Source organism: Ascidia mentula, chromosome 5 (genome assembly GCF_947561715.1).
Source record: "Ascidia mentula chromosome 5, kaAscMent1.1, whole genome shotgun sequence".
Lineage (NCBI taxonomy): Eukaryota > Metazoa > Chordata > Ascidiacea > Phlebobranchia > Ascidiidae > Ascidia > Ascidia mentula.
In genome coordinates, this window is record NC_138570.1 from 18,199,735 (window position 1) to 18,217,673 (window position 17,939).

The 17,939-nt window shown below is 35.8% G+C and overlaps 3 protein-coding genes and 1 non-coding gene across 4 annotated transcripts; 2 read left to right on the top strand and 2 right to left on the bottom strand.

Annotated features, from left to right (window-relative positions):
- The first annotated feature begins 295 nt into the window (after positions 1-295).
- Positions 296-3,190, top strand: LOC145902096 (sterile alpha motif domain-containing protein 3-like). The gene is made up of 9 exons (XM_082989955.1): positions 296-1,398; positions 1,464-1,529; positions 1,594-1,774; positions 1,852-1,942; positions 2,002-2,172; positions 2,291-2,491; positions 2,621-2,770; positions 2,987-3,066; positions 3,134-3,190. The coding sequence occupies exons 1-7, from the start codon at positions 1,194-1,196 to the stop codon at positions 2,747-2,749; spliced, it is 1,044 nt and encodes a 347-aa protein (XP_082846081.1). The 5' UTR covers positions 296-1,193; the 3' UTR covers positions 2,750-2,770; positions 2,987-3,066; positions 3,134-3,190.
- Positions 3,191-6,105: 2,915 nt separating this feature from the next.
- Positions 6,106-6,188, bottom strand: Trnal-uaa (transfer RNA leucine (anticodon UAA)). The gene has a single exon. It is a non-coding gene; the product is annotated as a tRNA-Leu (tRNA).
- A 346-nt stretch (positions 6,189-6,534) lies between these two features.
- Positions 6,535-12,061, top strand: LOC145902524 (cytochrome P450 20A1-like). Its single transcript, XM_082990533.1, has 12 exons — positions 6,535-7,016; positions 7,104-7,153; positions 7,265-7,434; positions 7,804-7,949; positions 8,437-8,604; positions 8,669-8,735; positions 8,941-9,126; positions 9,206-9,323; positions 9,938-10,049; positions 10,165-10,229; positions 10,556-10,657; positions 11,565-12,061. Exons 1-12 carry the CDS (start codon positions 6,924-6,926, stop codon positions 11,752-11,754), a joined length of 1,467 nt encoding a protein of 488 aa, XP_082846659.1. The 5' UTR covers positions 6,535-6,923; the 3' UTR covers positions 11,755-12,061.
- Positions 12,062-12,686: 625 nt separating this feature from the next.
- On the bottom strand, positions 12,687-17,755 carry LOC145901411 (trifunctional enzyme subunit beta, mitochondrial-like). Its single transcript, XM_082989086.1, has 13 exons — positions 17,609-17,755; positions 17,331-17,469; positions 16,872-16,986; positions 16,656-16,773; positions 16,250-16,371; positions 15,596-15,670; positions 15,280-15,460; positions 14,816-14,940; positions 14,541-14,620; positions 14,225-14,360; positions 14,095-14,169; positions 13,215-13,379; positions 12,687-12,887 (listed from the first exon to the last, which is right to left on the bottom strand). The coding sequence occupies exons 1-13, from the start codon at positions 17,667-17,669 to the stop codon at positions 12,849-12,851; spliced, it is 1,431 nt and encodes a 476-aa protein (XP_082845212.1). The 5' UTR covers positions 17,670-17,755; the 3' UTR covers positions 12,687-12,848.
- Positions 17,756-17,939: the final 184 nt, after the last annotated feature.

The following is a 17,939-nucleotide window of genomic DNA, read 5'->3' on the forward strand; positions in this document are numbered from 1 at the left end:
GCTTCCATCTGTCATGCAAGCAATATTTAAACATTTTCAAGATAGTGGTATATGTTCAATTGCATTTGTTAATGAAAGATTGAAGAAGTTCAAATTTGGAAGATGTGAGAACAAAAATAAGCCACGTGCTCTCCCTGGGAATGTAATAATGCAAAATGGGAAAATATCACTTTCTGCCAGTGAAACATTATGCTTGTTTAGATATTTGCCTTTCATTATTGGAGATATTGTTCCTTATTGGGATACAGCATGGCATTTATACTCTTTGCTTTCCGAAATTATGGATATTATTTTGGCTCCAATGACCAGCACGAACATTAGTGATCATTTAAGATGTTTGATTGAAGAATTGTATTTGTTGTTTGCTGCTTTTGCTCCAGACTTAGTCAAACCCAAACTACATTTTCTCCTTCATTATCCTCGTTTGTTGGAAATTTATGGCCCATTGCGCAATTTATGGTGCATGCGGTTTGAATCTTTTCATAGAAAATTAAAGTTAGTGGCCCAAAGATGTAAAAATTTCAAAAATATTTGCATGACAGTTGCGAGTCGCATCCAATCAATGAAGTGCTATGAGCAGTGTGACATTGCAGGCCTCACTGGAGATGTTGAAAGTGTAATAGGAAAACCTATACTTGTAGATGAGCTGCCACATGCATTTTCTAGTTACTTACACACCGAATTAGGATTTCAACCCAATGAAACAGCTATCAGTACGAAATGGATCACTGAAAATGGAATAACATATTCTGTAAAAGATGTGTTTGTCTTGGATGTGTTAGATGATGTTCCCATGTTTATTCAAATTAAGAACATTGTTGTGTTAAAATCTATAACATACATTTGTGGTTCATTTTTAAAAACTCTTTCTTTTATTTCACATTACCATAGTTATGCTGTAATTGAAACAGAGACAATGCTATTTTTTAAACCTGGGATGGAGTTGTGTGGACACCCCCATGATTTATATAAATGTGATGATAAACAGATGGTTAGACTACAATACAGAATTTTTTTGTAACAGACCACAGAAATCATTGTTGATAGACTGGCCTGGCACATGCCTTTATGTACATACATTGTTAATTGTATTAGTATGATTTTGCTATAGTACTCATTGATCATGTCAATTGACCTGTATTTTGTGTGTTTCAATCCGAATTTAACCATTTTTTTAAGAATTTAACAGGAACATGAGTTGTCAATACCATATTAGCTGCAATGATAGGAAACAAGTTTTGAAATGTGAAAAAAGTGAAATTATTCAAAAAATCAAATGCACATTTGATGTGGCTAATTTTCGTTTGCAACAATGGAACGAAGACTTTCAGGATTGGGAGGACATTGATGTGCCTGAAAATTTGCCAGACAAGACCAAACTGCTTGTTCTCCCTACAGGTAAATAATTAAATATTAAAATATAATAAAAATTAAAAAAATTAACCTGGTTTGCTTTTTTAAAGATGTATGTTCGTCCAGTTCTGTGGCCAGCACTGTGCCTTTAAGTTCTGAGGAAGATGTTGCAGCAAGTATATATATTTATTGCAGATAATATTTCTTACTATTTTCTTAAATCTAACAACTTTGACCCAGACAAACCTGTAGATGAACCAGTGGCCACATGTAGTAACACCGATTGGATTGTTGGCTACAAACTGCCCGCCCTACCTGTTATGGTGCGACAGGCTATTCATGATTCTAATGGCAGACTTGGTACTTCAGCTAGAAGACAAGTTTGTCAGATATTATTTCATTCAATGTCTGCTCATACACTGTAAGCTGACAAGCACATTTTTTTGGGTTATTAGGTAATACTGATCACAAATTTCCATTGCTGTTTTTCATAAAAAGATATCCCACACACCTGGAGTATCAGCATGTGATCCTAGAATTGCTGAAACAGTTTCCTGAGCTAAAGGACCAGAATTCCAAAAACCCTGCTGTATGTGTCCAAAAAACTGTATGTGTGTGTATAAAACCACTTTCATGATTTTGTAACAGGGTACATGGATTGAAAGCATTCGTCAAAAATTTAGAGATGCACGAAGACCAATGACAACCAACGAAATGGTGATAAAAATGAAGAACAAATTTGGGCACAAACGAAAGAGATCACAAGAGCTCAAAGATGACATCATTCCAGCAAAACGCCAGTGTGCCCAATTTGATAAGGTTTTTCAGTTTAAATGTATAGAAACATATATATATATATTATCTCTTTAATAGATGTTCAATATCTACTCTATAGCAGCCGTTAACATATATGTAACACCATATTCTTTGAATGTAGGACAGTCTGGAAGACGACCACAGCATAGAAATGCACATCAAACATATGGCTAAAGAGTGTCGAAAAAATGTAAAAAACATGGAGTCAATATTGGATAGAATGGGAAGAACTTACACATTTCGAAGAAATGAAGTCCGTGAGGGAACCTTGACCGTGGAGAGCCTAATTGAAAAATACCCAGCTTTGCAATTTCCTGATGTGGTGAGTATTCCATAAGATAATTAATGCCATATGAGATTATTATGCTTGGTTTTAAAAATGGTGGTAAATGTAATGTTGTTTTTATCACTGGTTTAACCACAATATTTCAACTTTCTAATATTTTGTCAGGTGTTTGGTGAGGCTCAAAGAATTTTCAACCAAGATTTAAGAGAAAATCTTAAAAGTATATCATCTGGCTGTATCAAAAAATTGAACCAAAAATTAGAAAAAAAAAAAAATTGGCTCCAAAGAAGATAATTCAGCTATTAAAAGGAAAAGGTATGCATCCAAAGATTTTGCGAAGTAAATATTATGTCATTTACTGTGTGGTCTGTACTAGTAACGCTTTCTGTTGTGGTCTATTGATAACTCATTTCCCATTTTCAGCCATTATTAATCAGTTAATAAACACCATTTGTATAATGTTAGTATTAAAAAAAAGTATGTAGTATGTAAGTAATAATATGTATGTTTATAAATTCAATGTTTTTTAAGGTTCTGCTGAAGTCCTTTGTTTTATTCCAGTTTTGTTTTGTACCAATCAGTTGAATCAGTTCATACAATACAGAGAAGAGGTATGTAATGCTTAATGGACAGCAAAAATATATTGTTTTGAGTTTGTATTGATTAATGCTCTTTTAGGATGAAGAGGTGGATACACCATATCCCTGTATGGTTTTAACTGGGACAACAATATCCATTTATGTACAAAAATGTTGGATGTGCAACTGTGATTGTTTTGAGGATGCAATTGTCATACTGATTGCTGCATATTGGATTTTTGATATCCAATTTCCACAAGTGCTTAACAATACTTTCCTGTTGTTAAGCTATCTTTTGAAGATCCCAACCGGCATTAATATATCAGTTCAGCGTGTAATTAATTGGCTCTAAGTTGAAGTGCTTTCCTTTTTGTGTACTGTATCCGTGCATGGTGTATATTTTTACGTTTCACCATTCTGTTTTCCTTGGTTCTTTTTTATCATGTCATTATTGAGACTTGACCCAGTACGCCTATCTGTTTATATATGGCCCTGCATTGTCTCAATAAAAAACCATGACGTATTTTTGTTGTGGGTGGAGAATAACATGCTTGAAAAGAGGTGGAAATTCACACCCTACGGTACACACTTAAAAGGTTGAAAGTAGTCACTCTAGGGGTGGAAAGCTATAGGGTGGTATTTTCCACGCTGTATTTTAGGGTGGTCAGATCCACTTTTTAGGGACCACGGTTTTAGGTGGTAATTACCACCTAAAGGGGTGGATTGGGAGTTTAAAAGTTCGTCACATTCACAGCACAATCTAGTTTGTCAAATACGCATATGGGCAGTTTGTCAATCAATCAAATTACCGCGTTATTTCAAATGGTGCGACATTTTACCAACTCATATGTAGAAAAATTCGGGTTCTGACTGTAAACTTTCGATTTCATAGCATTGAAAAGTCATAGGGAATTCAAGGTGTTCTATAGTTGGTTCGGATTTTTAAAAACGAATAGTTTAGAGAACATTTATTAAACATGCGTGTACTTAACTGTGATTAAGCTCACTCTGCAGTTGATCAACTTTGCTTGTTAAAGCTGTAATAAAACTTGCATTTGAATAAACTAGTTACATCAGTGCTACCATTTGAAACTGGGGCCAATTTGATAGAAATGCATGAACTTAACTGTTGGATGTGCGATTCAGCTCACTATACGTGTAAATGTTTACCATTATTGCCAGTCTCATCAAATCCTCTTGGCCAGCCACAGGTACTTGATCTCCCTTTTCACCTCGTTGACCTCGGGGTCCACGTGGTCCCATCTTTCCTGGTCTTCCAGTCTCTCCTCTGGCTCCTTTCAAGCCGGAATGTTCTATCTCTGATCCTTGTTCTTGTCTGTCACAAACAACTCTGCATACTTGTTGTTGCTGTTGGTGAGTTATGACAAGATGGCCGAACAACAAAACTCCAAACAGAATAAACTTCATCATTTTTACCCAAAATCTTTTTCAATCTGTATCAAACATGAGGATTATGAGCCCTTGAGATGGAAATATTGTTCCGGTCATTCATTCGTTTATTTTGCTTCACTCTCACGAATTCAAACACATTATATTTGAGCAAATTCCAAGGTTAAGGCTGTGAATGGTGAGCGGGAAGACGCCCGAGGGTTAATAGAGATCACATGACATTATCGATGGAACCCAAAATTTACGAAAGAAATATTTTAGTTTAAAACGAACAATGGTGTTCGTGGATCCCCAGACGAACCTCCCTAGTAGGACCTGGTTATAAGAGTGGAGTGACGTTGCACAGTTAGGAAAGACTCTTGTCTTTTAAATTATAGTTCAAACGTAAAGTCACATGCTGGGATCCACACTGATAATAGTACAAGTTGTTAATATTTATTTGTTTCACAAATTTACGCCGAAACAAAAAAAATAAATAAATTAAACATCGACATTTAATTTGACGCAAAAGTCTATGAGCTTGCATCCAAGCAATAATGAAAATTTATGATGGACGAAAATGACCGTTGAAGAAGCAATATTGATCCTGTGCAACTAGGGCATGTATGAGCTGAGCTGTAATCAAATACACCTCAATAACTACAAAAACGACTGAAGTACACCTTGAACTGCATGGACTGTTTTGTTGCTGCAATATTCTGCACAGCTAGCTTTAAACTGACGTCTGTTGGTTTAACACTGCAGCGACAGAAAACCTCAAATCGATGATTTGACAGATTTTACTATTTTACCAAGTGTCTGCCACGGTCGGCGCGATGACGTAAATCAAATAACTTTTATTGAATGATAAATAAGAGAATGAGGTAGGCTCTGGTAAAATCATTAAGGCTGTCACGCCCGGCACCTATGTGACAGTAATAACCTTACAGAGTGGTACTTGGAGACGGATGGGCGGCGAGGGGCCACATCGGACCCTGGGTGCCCACTTGGCCATGATGACCGAAACAAATCTCATCAAAACAAAAAACGCTACAGCGGTTCACAGATCGTTTACTTTGGCCCTAATCGACTGGCGACTGCCAAAATAGCAATAATTTAATTCAGAGCTATTGCGTCAACTAGTCGTCGTTAATCATGTTAATCCTGCGGCAGTAACTGTTTTATTATTACACAACTGAATAAGACATATTTGTTGCACTTGTTCACTTGTTATCTCCTGTTTAATGCAAAACTATACTAAACCAATGTTACAATGTTTTCCATTCATACGCATAAGGCTTGCTGCCAGCACGACCAAAGCGCCTTCTATGACGTCACGCAAAAATAATCTCGCTTTCGCACGATTTTGTTCGCAGCGGCAAAAATGCAAATTTGATCAGCTGTATCTCAGAAACCAGTCGTCGCATCAAGCTACTTTTTTCGTCAAAAATGTTTTAAAGTTATGAACTTCTCTTAGTTTAATTATAAACATGTTTTATTTTTCCGTGTCACATGCACTTTAAGGCGTTGAACTTAAGTTCCAATGGACAAATGTACGCGTGGGTTTTCGAACCCCACACCCAGTAGCAGTCTTTAAGATACGGTTCCATAGTTTATTCCTATTTTAACCAATACCGCAAACATAGGCCAATATTTTGTCTGACAAAACGACACCTTAAATAATACTGGGTGTGGGGTTCGAACCCACGCGGACAATTGTCCATTGGAACTTAAGTCCAACGCCTTAACCACTCGGCCAACCCAGTTCAGAAGAAAACCAAACAACCACATAATACCTGACGTCGTGGGGAAAAAAACCCACACCCAGTACGTTTGTATCATTTTGTCCGACTATGATGCAAAAGTGTGGGGTTCACCATCGACCACACAGATCGGCATTAATTCATGTTTGCTGGATATAGTATCCGAATGATCTTGAACTTTTTTTCATAAATTGAGACCGTCGGTTTGCTCCGTTTTAGTTTAATATTTTTTGGTGTTATTTTTGCATATAACCCAGTTTGTCACAATCTGTCATAAATTTTGCGCTTACTAGAAAATCCAAATAAAAAAGTTGATTGTCTCTGTAATGCTGTATGTTTTCAGTGACTTAAACCAAAACATTAATATTCCATTGACAGGTCAGGTCCACGCGGTTTCCCTCACTCGGTGGTAACTAAGTTTTGCCTCGATTGACAGCAAGCGCACGACCCATATACGATGAAGAAAAAACCTGATCGACATTCGTGACCAGGATATCCTGGGTTCGAATCCTGGTGTGGTCAAAGAATAGACAACTTTGGCCATAAGTGCTACATGATACGTGCGAACTGTCATGTTGTCATTTTTGCCATGAAATTGCCCAGTGCGCCTGTCACTCAAATTTGTGACACATAACGAAAAACTGTAATAAATCCCTTTCGACACGTGTCACTAGTGATATGCGTTTACAGATTGTTAAAAGTTAGCTCTTTTTAGGTTTCTTTACAAAAAAAGTCACCATGATAGATGTACACATCAGTGTAACTGGGATTGCTATTTTTGCTGTTATACTTTTGATGGTTCTTATTGGACTGCTATTCTATTTATATCCAGTGAGTAACCTTTGTTGTTCGGTGTTACAGTATTTGTCAGTATATACAGGTTTTGTCTTTTTTATTTATATCGTACATTTCATACAGGGCTCAACCAGGCTTACAACTGTACCAGGTCCCGAGGTTTCAGATGCCAAGTAAGTCTATTCTTTTAGTATTTTTATCATGTATACTGCACTTGGTTACAGCATGTTTCTCTACAACAAGTCCAATGTTGCTTTTTCCTCAAAGATTTGCTTTACAAACAGGGATGGAAACCTTAGTGATGTTGAAAGAGCTGGTTCACTACATGAGTATTTGAGAGAACTTCACTGCGAGTTTGGTGGTGTGGTTGCTTTTCGACTAGGTCCGAATCTTGTCATATCAACATGCAACACCAAACACTTTGCACCACCATCACAAGTCTTTGAAGTACCCAGTATGTGGCAAACATATATATATATATGAATTGTTTTTATATATTGTTTTATGTATATATATATGTTGTTTTTGTAAATGTTGATACGATAAGCTTTACTTTCTTGGAAAACCAAATTTATTATAATAGTCGAAACAACAAGCATACAGTTGTTTCAAACCTTATGTAGAAATACTCCTTTCGGTACATGGTACACGATAAACAGTCTACATTGCAACTAGTAGTTTTTATTATCCTTAAAGACATTGATCATATTGGTTAGTAAAAAAGTTTAAATGCAGATAGCTTTTCTGTTTCACTTTGATGTAATGGCAATAATTGAATTTGTAACTAAATGCTGGCTTATCTTTCATTATTTGTTATGTTTAGGTTTTTTATTTGATCACTGGAGGCTTTTAGTTGGTGACCATAGTTTTCTTTATGCCACTGGCATTGACGTTTTTAAGAGGAGAGATTTTCTGGAGTACAAACCTAAATCATCTGCTAGTGAGGAACCTGCAAAGGCATTTCGAAAAGTTAGTAGACAAATAAAAATGACAGCTAATTAAGAAAATTGGCAACTTATGAAGAAAATTTTAACCATGCCTGCTTATCAATCTCAAAAAAATAAAATCTTAAGTGATATTCTTAGAACAAGAAGTCAGGTTAACTCTATATCACTCTGAAGCTGGACCAGCCACTTAATTTTAGTAACCTGATGATGGCATGCCCAAATCTCTAATAAAATAAAACATGCACATGTGCATATGTGTTCTGCAATATGGCCTTTTTGTTCTCAGAATTACAAGTGATGTTTTTGTTCGTATTTTGTGATGGTGTTCTTTTTATCAGCGTAAATTGGTAGGCACAAAAAACACTTTTTAGACACAAAAAACATATTTCCCAAAGAGCTTTTGAATTTCACCAAAAGAAAACTCAGGCACGATAGTGTAAATTATTGGATTGAAACAATTTGATGAAGCACCCATGGCCATTTTTAATGTTGTTTCTGCTTCTACTAAGTTATCCAAAGAACTTGCTTCTAAGTGGAAGAAAATGCCCGAAGGGGAACATATACCGTTATCTCAACACATGAGGGGTTTGGCAATGAAAGCTGTTTGTCACTTGATGTTTGGGAATCATTTTGACGACAACGAGCAAATAATTAAACTGCACAAAACTTGGGACCTGGTATGTGGCATAATCTTAATTGAAATTTTTTGTGTTTTAGTTGAAAACTATCGAATTATTTTAGTGCTGGAATGAAATGTTAGCTATCAGCAAAAAGGAACCAACCAAGGAGAGAAAAGACATTGAAAAAGGTTATATTTGTTATATTTAACGTTTGAAAGTGCTGGAAATAAGCCTGTTTTCTTTGTAAATTGCTTTGTTGGTACCTTGATATACCTTCCAGTGTAACCCATTGGTGATCACTTTTGCCTGTACACGAAATAACTCATCAGAAGTCTCAATAATTACCTTTTCTTTTTTTGATACTCTTAACCTAAATCTTCATTTTTTTTTCAGCTGTTGAAGATCTAAGGAGCATGTTTCAGGATGCAGTGGAAGCTCAGTGGAACAAATCAAAGAAATCCTCGTCTTATTGCATCATTGGCGGCATCCTTGCAGCGTCCAATGATAGTTTAACAGAAGAACAATTGCTTTCTGACGTGATCACCACCTTTACAATTGGAATTCAAATAACAACAGCTGGCAAGTAGTGATTTTGCAACTACACAATTTTCAATTCAACAAAACTATGTTATTTACTCTTTCTATGTAATCTTTACAGTTTTAACATGGTTGGTTTACTTTATTGCTGCAAATGATAAACCTCAGAGAAAATTAAGAGAGCAACTTAACGATGTTGAGTCGCTTGATGTGATGACAAACACAATTAGTGACAACAAGTAAGTATTGTTTAAAAGTTAAAGGTTTTTTACATTTTGTTCCTGTTCCTATAGCTCAGTGTTTCTCAAACTTTTTCCAATCACGTACCGCTCATTTGTTTTTTAATACACTGCGTACCACCGTATTACTATACCATAACTGTTATGACATAACACCAATGAATAACAATTTAGCCAATATCACCAGTTGCTTGGTTTTCTTTATTGTGCATTTGTGACGCAATAGTATCAACGTGAAATTGTTGCACAGTTGAATACACGATGTCAGAATTACTTCAACTGTGCAACAATTTCACGTTGATACTACTGCGTCACAAATGCACAATAAAGAAAACCGACATCATGTATTTGCAGCGGTTTTGGCTTCTGCAAAGTGTGGCAAATTGTATAGAGTAGACTAAATCGCGTACCACTTAAAAAGCTCTCGCGTACCACGTACCACGGTTTGAGAACCACTGCTATAGCTGAAAACAAGAAATCAGAATATGTTTAATTGCCTTGGGTTACATGGTGAGATTTTATTTAATACGTACAAACTGTAAAACAATTATATTCTATGTTACAACACTTTTCTATCAAAATATTTTTCTCAAATTATGTGTGGTTTTATGCAGGTACATAAAAGCTCTTATAAAGGAGACATTACGGTGTAGTGAAATGTTTTCCTTCGTTGCCCGGCAACAAGACATGGACACCACTATTGAAAAACATGTGGTGGAAAAAAGTGTAAGTTTTACTTTTCAAAAACATCAACTACGAAAAATTAACTAAGCCTACAAAAGGTGGCAAAATGGTCAGAGGCAAAATTAATGGCAATATTATTAAAATTATGAATTTGCAGACGCCCATTTTGGAAGCAGTTTCTGTAGCAATGAAGCAAGAATCCATGTGGGCGGAACCATGTTTGTAAGTATAGTGAGCTATGATTGTCAGCTCATGAAACATTATTTAAATCAAAACTGTAGATGCATTTTTTTGTGGACTTGTATTCAGACCAAACATTTTGAGACAAACACAAAATGATGTTTTTCTTCTGTTTGTCACTGTAGGACACCATATTAAAATGTGATTTCTGTGCAATCTCGATATTGTGCAAACAATTAATATTGGTAGTTCCCAATACAAAAACCAATTTGTTTTGTGACATCAAAATTAAATTTTGGGTTTAAAACATTTACCCTGTGGTTTGGAAGAATTGGATTCAACCTTAGCTACTTCGATTTACCTTTTAGGTTTAATCCCTCGCGCCACCTACAGAAAGACTGTGAATTACCAGACCCAATGTCATTTCTTCCGTTTGCATTTGGTGGAAGCAGAAGGCAACCACAAGAAAGGTACTAAATATTGGAAACAATTTCATTATCAGTTTTCGTTTGTATATTTAACTAAGCCAAAGTTTGTTACTTGAATAAAGCAACAAATTTATTTTGCAAATATGTTTAAACCATTTTACACTTACCGACCAGCAAAATTTCACTTTTTGTGGTCAGATTTTTTTCTGAAATCTAAACTAAAATATGTAGTAAACTGAACAAATTGATGAAAGTGAATATTTAACATGGAAAAAGTATGTATTTTGCACTGAAAGTATTTTATTTTATGTGAATATTGCTGCTTTGGGGTGTCAATAAAAAGTAGTGATGCACCGAAACAGCAATTTTTTTATTCGGCCGAAACCGAATATTCGGCAAAAGTTGCCGAATAAATTCGGCCGAATAAACCGAAACTAATTTTGGTGTCTATCTCTTTAAAATCGCAATAAATTTAAACAAAACATGTGCTGGAATGGATCTGATCCTATCATACAGCCTTTTATTGGCACTTAAAGAATGCTTTGCCAACTTCTTAAAGTTGATTTCGATGACAATTAACAAATAAAACACACTAGTACAGTTTGCACAATGATTCCAAACTATACTAAGCTTTGCGTATCAGTGCTGCATGCAGTAAAAAAGTTTCGGTTTCGGCCGAATTTTGCAAAAATATTCGGCCGGAACCGAATAATTATAAAAACCTTGGTTTCGGCCGAATAAATTCGGCAAACCGAACTTTCGGTGCATCCCTAATAAAAGGTTACCATGCAACGCTGGCTATTGAATAATATTGTTTTTAAATGAATAAGAATGGTTAAAGAAATGTCAACAGTACTTTATCCAGAAATTCAATAAGTTATGGTTTTTATGTGAATGTAAAACTCTAAGGTAAACATATGTATTTGCAACATACTCTGTTGTTTTACAGTCTTGTATATGTGCTTGCATCAATTGCTGCTGCCTCCATTTTCCGTGAAATGAATGTGTCATTGGCCGGAGACAGTTCCAGTTTTCTGGAACCAAATTATGAGAGTTTTGTTGCCATGCCGACCAAGGATGAAATTTGGGTCACCGTCTCCAAACAAAAAGAAAGTAAAGAAGTGGAATCCATTGGATAAGAAATGTTGATAAAATGAAAATAATTTTTTTGTCAATAGTTGTGATATTTTAAAGTATTTCCTTGCCAAACAGATTGTTTATATGCTACATGCAACTGTGTTTGTATGGTAAGAACTAGAAGCAAAAAAGTAACATTGTTATGTTGACAGCTGTTGTAGAGACATTTTTTTCTGCTTTTGAAGCATTGAAGGTTCTTGTAGCAGTGTATTGTAACACAGGAACCTGCACCTATTTTTCTCGCTTTCACAATTATGTTTAAACGTTTTGTTTGGTGCAATGCTGCAAAATAAATTATGTTTGTTGGTGTCAATGGCAGTTCATCACTGAAAGTTTGAGGAAAGACAAATTCCATGCTGTTTGCTGGATGAAGGAATTGGTTATTGGAGATTATCTGAATTATTTTTGTGGCACGAATCGTGTGCTCGTCACGTTTTATTTTTGAAGTAAACAGGACAATTTGCAATTGCAAGATGCCCTGTTGATATGACATAATAGTACTGTGGCTTCTTGTACAGAATATTATTGTTATAAAAGCAAAAGCGCTTATGTAATTTGACCTTTATATCTGGGCATCCTGAGTTTATTCCTAACGGTGTTAAAAACAATTATGTCGTTACCTGGTTTTCACAATTGATCTGTCAACGGTCCATTTTCTGGCATGCGAAACATATTAGAAGTTGTGAGTGGGTTTTAAAGGTTACTGCAAACGCCTCCGGATACTTGTTAAACATGACAACCCCGCTTAGGACAGTTCCATTGCTTTTTTCAATAAAACTACTCAAATATTTGTAACCACTGATAACAGCCGCCGTGGTAATACCTGCATGATGAACGAAATGGATGCTTCTAGAAGAATCTGCAGGGCTACCCACCGCCTGTGGCAAGTGACAAACCAGCATTTAACAGTATTTATAAACGATAACGTTCAACATTCTGGCTAGCCCATTTGTTTTATTGTTCTGAAACTTTCTTAAACAAACAACGACCTTGAATTTGTGCAGAAATAATTAGGAACGGAATTCTTGTGTCATATTAAACATCACAGAATCCAGCATAAAAATGTACACAACTGCAAAGAAAAAACGTCCGGTCTTCAGTAATCAGGATGACGTTCCATTATCATTCCGTGGCCCTGGATGAAAATTAATTTATTTTACTCTTTTCGCATCATCGGCACAACTTGGTTTCAGTTCTACCGAGGTCTTATTTGTGGGCCACGAAGGGTGCAGGCCCAAGTGTAACATCAGAAATGGAGTCGTTCAGAAACGACACACATGTTTACAAAAACTGCACACATAAAATGCCCCAACAACCACAAGCTTAATACAGTTTGTGTTAATCGAACCATAGGCTGTATTGGTTACGAATTTTTGCTATACATATTTATTGCTCATACAAGCTATACACAGCTTTATGTGGATGCTGGAACGGTTGATAACTAACACAATACAAAACTTACAATTCCACCAGCAGCGCAGGCAGCCAACAACGCGTATTTTCCGTCCTCTGCCTTGAGCCGGTTTGCGGCGGTTGTAACCAGTCTGCAACCAGTTGCACCGAATGGATGACCGATTGAGAGCGAACCTCCCCATAAGTTAAACTTCTCCATTGGTGGGGCACCGACCTGATGTCAAACGAAACTAATTAATTGTGTAAGCTGCAGGCAGATAGCCACTGGTGTGACTTTCAGACGACTTTGCTGACCAAACTAATTAAGTTTTTAGAAATCAATTAACTTAGTAAATAATGTAACGGAAAAAAAACTACATTGATAATGAAAATCTACGTAATCGTTTAAAAAATCAAGCACTCTTAGCGACTATAAAATTTAAATCTTAAATTTTAAGGGATTTGTAAAGCTTCGTAATATTCTGCATTCCTGCAGTTAACGCATTAAAGCAGGGATCAGGTAACGTTTGGTTACATACGGAGCATTTTAGTTCGCCTCAAAGCACCGCCGCAGGCAAGTTTTTTCACTAACGTTTCAGGGATTTCCAAATGTTGCGTCGTGTTAATGTTGCAAGGGCCTCATCTTGGAGGCTTTATACGAATTTTCTTTACATTACCCAATACGTAACCTTTCAGCTGTTGCACCGACAAATAACGAATTATCGTATATCGCAAGCGAATACGTGTAAAAAAACAGTGTAGATGTCTCCAGAAAAGTTCAATATTTATCGGGTGTTTCGTCATAACATTACGTAAGAGATGGGTATACTTACGTCACCGTTTTACAAAAGTTGAAAAACCCCGCTTCAATCCGTTACGAACATTTAAACGACCGCTACATTTATGGAATCTTAGCAATCGAAATAAAAAACACGAGTCAAAATTTGCACCTTTCTTGATCTGTTCATGTGCTTTTGCGCAAAATATTCCGATTCCATAGCGGCGAGGTTGGCCAGAATTTGTCCCTGAAAAGAGTTCATTAACGGTGTTTTCGCAAAACACCCAATAACGCTAACTTACAGCGAATGCCTCGTGGAATTCAAACACATCGATATCGTCCAATGAGAGGCCGGCTTTTTCAAGTACCGTGGGCGTGGCGTAGGCGGGGCCAAGCAAAAGTTGATCTTTTGGATCTTGTGACACATATGTGTAGTTTCTATTAGAAAAAAGCATGGCATATTATAGAAAACACGATAAAAAGGTGATTAGTAAGTAATGTAAAATGCAATCATGTTAAACATGTGCTTCACCCATTGAAAAAAGTCCTCTTAACTTTCATTAAATATTGGATAAAACACCACCAGGTGAAACTGAGTTTAACAATTTAATTATGCACCGTAAATAAGCTTTTGGCTTGTAACCCATCTGTTTTGCTTTGCTTTCTTCCATTATAAGAACAGCACTGGCACCGTCACTCTGTAAATGGCACAAGAAAACAGATATATTTAAATATGTCTTTTGTTCATAAACAAAATTGTATGTTGTTCTTGTCAGAAGAAATTATCAGGAAATTAAAACCCCCCAATTACTTCATGTCCATCAATCTATTGAGCTCCGGTTTAAAAGCAAAACTGTTCAGATACACAAACATTAAAACCTGCCAAAACATACCAAAAATGAAGCATTGGCAGCAGTTATTGTTCCATGAGGTTTGATAAACGCTGGTTTAAGCTTCGACATCTTTTCCATGGACGAAACCCTGATGCCGTTGTCTTTGGTAACTGGTTCAGCAACACCTAAACATGTGTATGAATATATTTTACGTTTTTTCAAATTTTTTAAAAAAAGGCTGTCTTTGCAAAGAAAAGATCGACAACTTTTTCGGCCTGCAGACTACAAATTATCAACGCACCATTGCCACATAAACTATCTTCTAAGGCTAAGCGACACTAATTTATATGCATCTACCACCAGCAGGCCAAATTTAAAGACCCAGTGGCCATATTTGGCACATTCTCCACAGTTTGCCCATGTGCTTTCCACTTTGCCTGTTTTCACAAAGTTTTAAACAGAATTAGCTTCTTTACATCGAATTAGTTTTGTATCAACCTTCACAAGCAATGCGAATATATTACCTGGAACTTTAAACTCAATGACGTCACTAAGTTTTCCTTCATCTGTCGCATTTCTTGCAAGGGTGTGGGAGCGCACAGCGTACTCATCCTGTGCTTGTCTCGTAACTCCGAAAGCAGCTGCAAGACGATCAGCAGAATGTCCCATAACTTCATCAGATGAGAACTCAGCAATCGCAGGAAGCTTCAGGAAGAATTTTTAAAAAGATTTAGATATAGTCACAACTTTTCTGGGTCACACAATTGCTGCTTACAGGATACAGTTTTAACAATATTCTAGTAGAAACAAATTATTTCAATTTCAAGCATACATATTTACCTCAGGTGAGAAATAGGTTATTGGTCGAGCCAAAACACTTGCCAGTTTGCCCATCAACTTCGCAGTAGACTTTATCTGTTTTGCAAACAAACAAGCTTAAATACACAGAAGTTGGTCATTTTCATTGTAAGTAGAGTGTTTACATTGTTCTTAACCTTGTCACATAAAGTGTTTCAACTATTACCACCAATGTAAGACAAAACACATTCCTTGGATATAACAGCAGTGGTTTTTATTTAAACTATTTGTGGTTGTCGGGTTCGGCAGGAATATTTTTATCAAAAAAATATACTGATTTATAACATAAGTGGCTGATTCAGCTAGGCTGCAACTCTGTGCCAGTAAACCTAATGATCCCAATACGATAGCTGTGATTGCCTAGTAAGGACCTGTGCATTGGGGCGATCCTGCCAAATAACAACTTGATTAATACCAAACTATGTTCACATCGAACAATCATTCCAAACAAATTTGTCTTACATACTGTTTCACATGGAATTAGTATTAAATGTGTAAGTTTAAATTATTGGGGTTAATTTAAGGCGCATTGTAATATTTATTAAAAACAACCGCATTGTAATATTTAATGATACAGAATAAAATTGAAGGGATACGTTCAAACATATTGGAACATTATAATTGGATTCAGTGTACCTTGCTTGCTTCTATCATAAGCTTCCTCATTTTTCTGTTATATCGAATGGGAACATCAGACATAAAGTCAACACCCCCAGCTAACACTACATCACACTGACCCCCAGCAATCATGTTCACACCTGCAAAAAATGACACAAATTTCAACAACTCTAACGTAAAACCAACAATCTTCAAAAACTCCTTAGCTTTCATTTGGCTTTAATTATGTTTATGTATTAATTATGTAATTTTAAATGGTAACATTCCAGACCAGCAGATCAAAAAAAAAGAAAACAGGTCCTGTTTAATTTTCACAAAAAATCTATATACTATATTCTTATGTTGCTTTAAACAGTAATATTAACTAAAAAATACCCTTTAATCAAGATTAGCTACACAAGAAAACATAGATTGAAAAATGAACCTGTTGTTATGGCTTGGTTCGATGAAATGCAAGCTTGAGTGACAGTATGGGAGGGGGTCTTGTTGGAGATACCAACTCCAAGAGCAGCTTCACGAGCTATATTTGCAGTTTTTGATTCCTAAGAGTTGATATGTTTATGAATGCTGGTAAACATTTGATCAATAAATGTTCAGTATTTAATTTTTAAAAGTTAATGCAATTTTGTATTTCATTTACCTGAATAACAGTGCCAACAATAACATAGTCAATGCAGTCTTTTGGTAGCTGAGTCTTTTTGAGAAGACCTTTAAATGCTTCCCTTTGCATATCATGTGGCATAAGATTCTTGTAGCTAAACAATGTAGAAATGTTGGTGTTACTCCACTAAATTTATCATGCAATGTATTTAAATATGTTTAGGTGGAAAAACAATGATGTTTGTTTTATGAACCTATGATGAGTTGTATTCCCCTATTGTTTAATTAACTGAAATTGGATGCAACTGTTTCAAAAATAGGTCTAGGCTCCTAAAAATAGGACATTGATCAAGCCGAAATCAACTACTTTCCCTGGAGAATAAAATCAAAAGTTTAAGCTATCTAAAAAAATTCATAGGGTGTTTACTTTTAAATTTATTCCAACTCTTTGAAACAATTAAGTCTGCTAATTTAGAAGCTAACATTTAAATAAACTCACTCTGTGCCAGACATTAAGAATGGAGTTCTTGCTCCTTCCACAAGGACGATGTTCTTTTGGTTGGTGGAAGCAAGAGTTGCTTTTCGCTTCTTGGCCACATTGTTTGAAGTGGTCACACTGAAATAGCGAGCTTTGCTGACTAAAATAACAGTTTAAAATCATCAATTCATCATTTAGGAAAAAAGTAGGTATATATAATATATTTAATTGTACGTCAACATTCTGTAACATGTTACAACTTAGTCCAACACTTTACAAAAAATACATATAACCGTTACCTCTTCCGATTGTAGGTGAATATTTTAGTGAGTACAGGGATTTTCCGAGGTTGGCCATCATTTTTGTGTTATAAACCAATTTAGAAACAAATTATATTCTACCTTAACAAAAAAACGTCCTAAGTAAAAACTTAACGTTATAACCAACCTTCGTTAAAGGCTAATGTAACAACCAGGTATGTCATAAAACATGTTTTACTACGTTTACCGAAAACGTTCCTTCTGTGGATTCAAAGTCATTTGATCTCCGCAAGGCCAAAGTACGACTTGAAGCTGAGTCAATCCAGACGAAATTACTCAGCATTAAATACCATCGAAATTTGATTATTTC

Coding starts and splice junctions, on each gene's coding strand:
- LOC145902096 (XM_082989955.1), top strand. CDS start 1,194: ATGAGTTGTCAATACCATATTAGCTGCAATGATAGGAAACAAGTTTTG. Junction 1,530..1,593: donor TGAGGAAGATGTTGCAGCAA/GTATATATATTT, acceptor ACTTTGACCCAG/ACAAACCTGTAGATGAACCA. Junction 2,173..2,290: donor AGTGTGCCCAATTTGATAAG/GTTTTTCAGTTT, acceptor CTTTGAATGTAG/GACAGTCTGGAAGACGACCA.
- LOC145902524 (XM_082990533.1), top strand. CDS start 6,924: ATGATAGATGTACACATCAGTGTAACTGGGATTGCTATTTTTGCTGTT. Junction 8,736..8,940: donor GAGAAAAGACATTGAAAAAG/GTTATATTTGTT, acceptor TTTTTTTTTCAG/CTGTTGAAGATCTAAGGAGC. Junction 10,050..10,164: donor AACATGTGGTGGAAAAAAGT/GTAAGTTTTACT, acceptor ATGAATTTGCAG/ACGCCCATTTTGGAAGCAGT.
- LOC145901411 (XM_082989086.1), bottom strand. CDS start 17,669: ATGATGGCCAACCTCGGAAAATCCCTGTACTCACTAAAATATTCACCT. Junction 17,470..17,608: donor TTCACCTACAATCGGAAGAG/GTAACGGTTATA, acceptor CTGTTATTTTAG/TCAGCAAAGCTCGCTATTTC. Junction 15,461..15,595: donor TAACCTATTTCTCACCTGAG/GTAAATATGTAT, acceptor TTCTTCCTGAAG/CTTCCTGCGATTGCTGAGTT.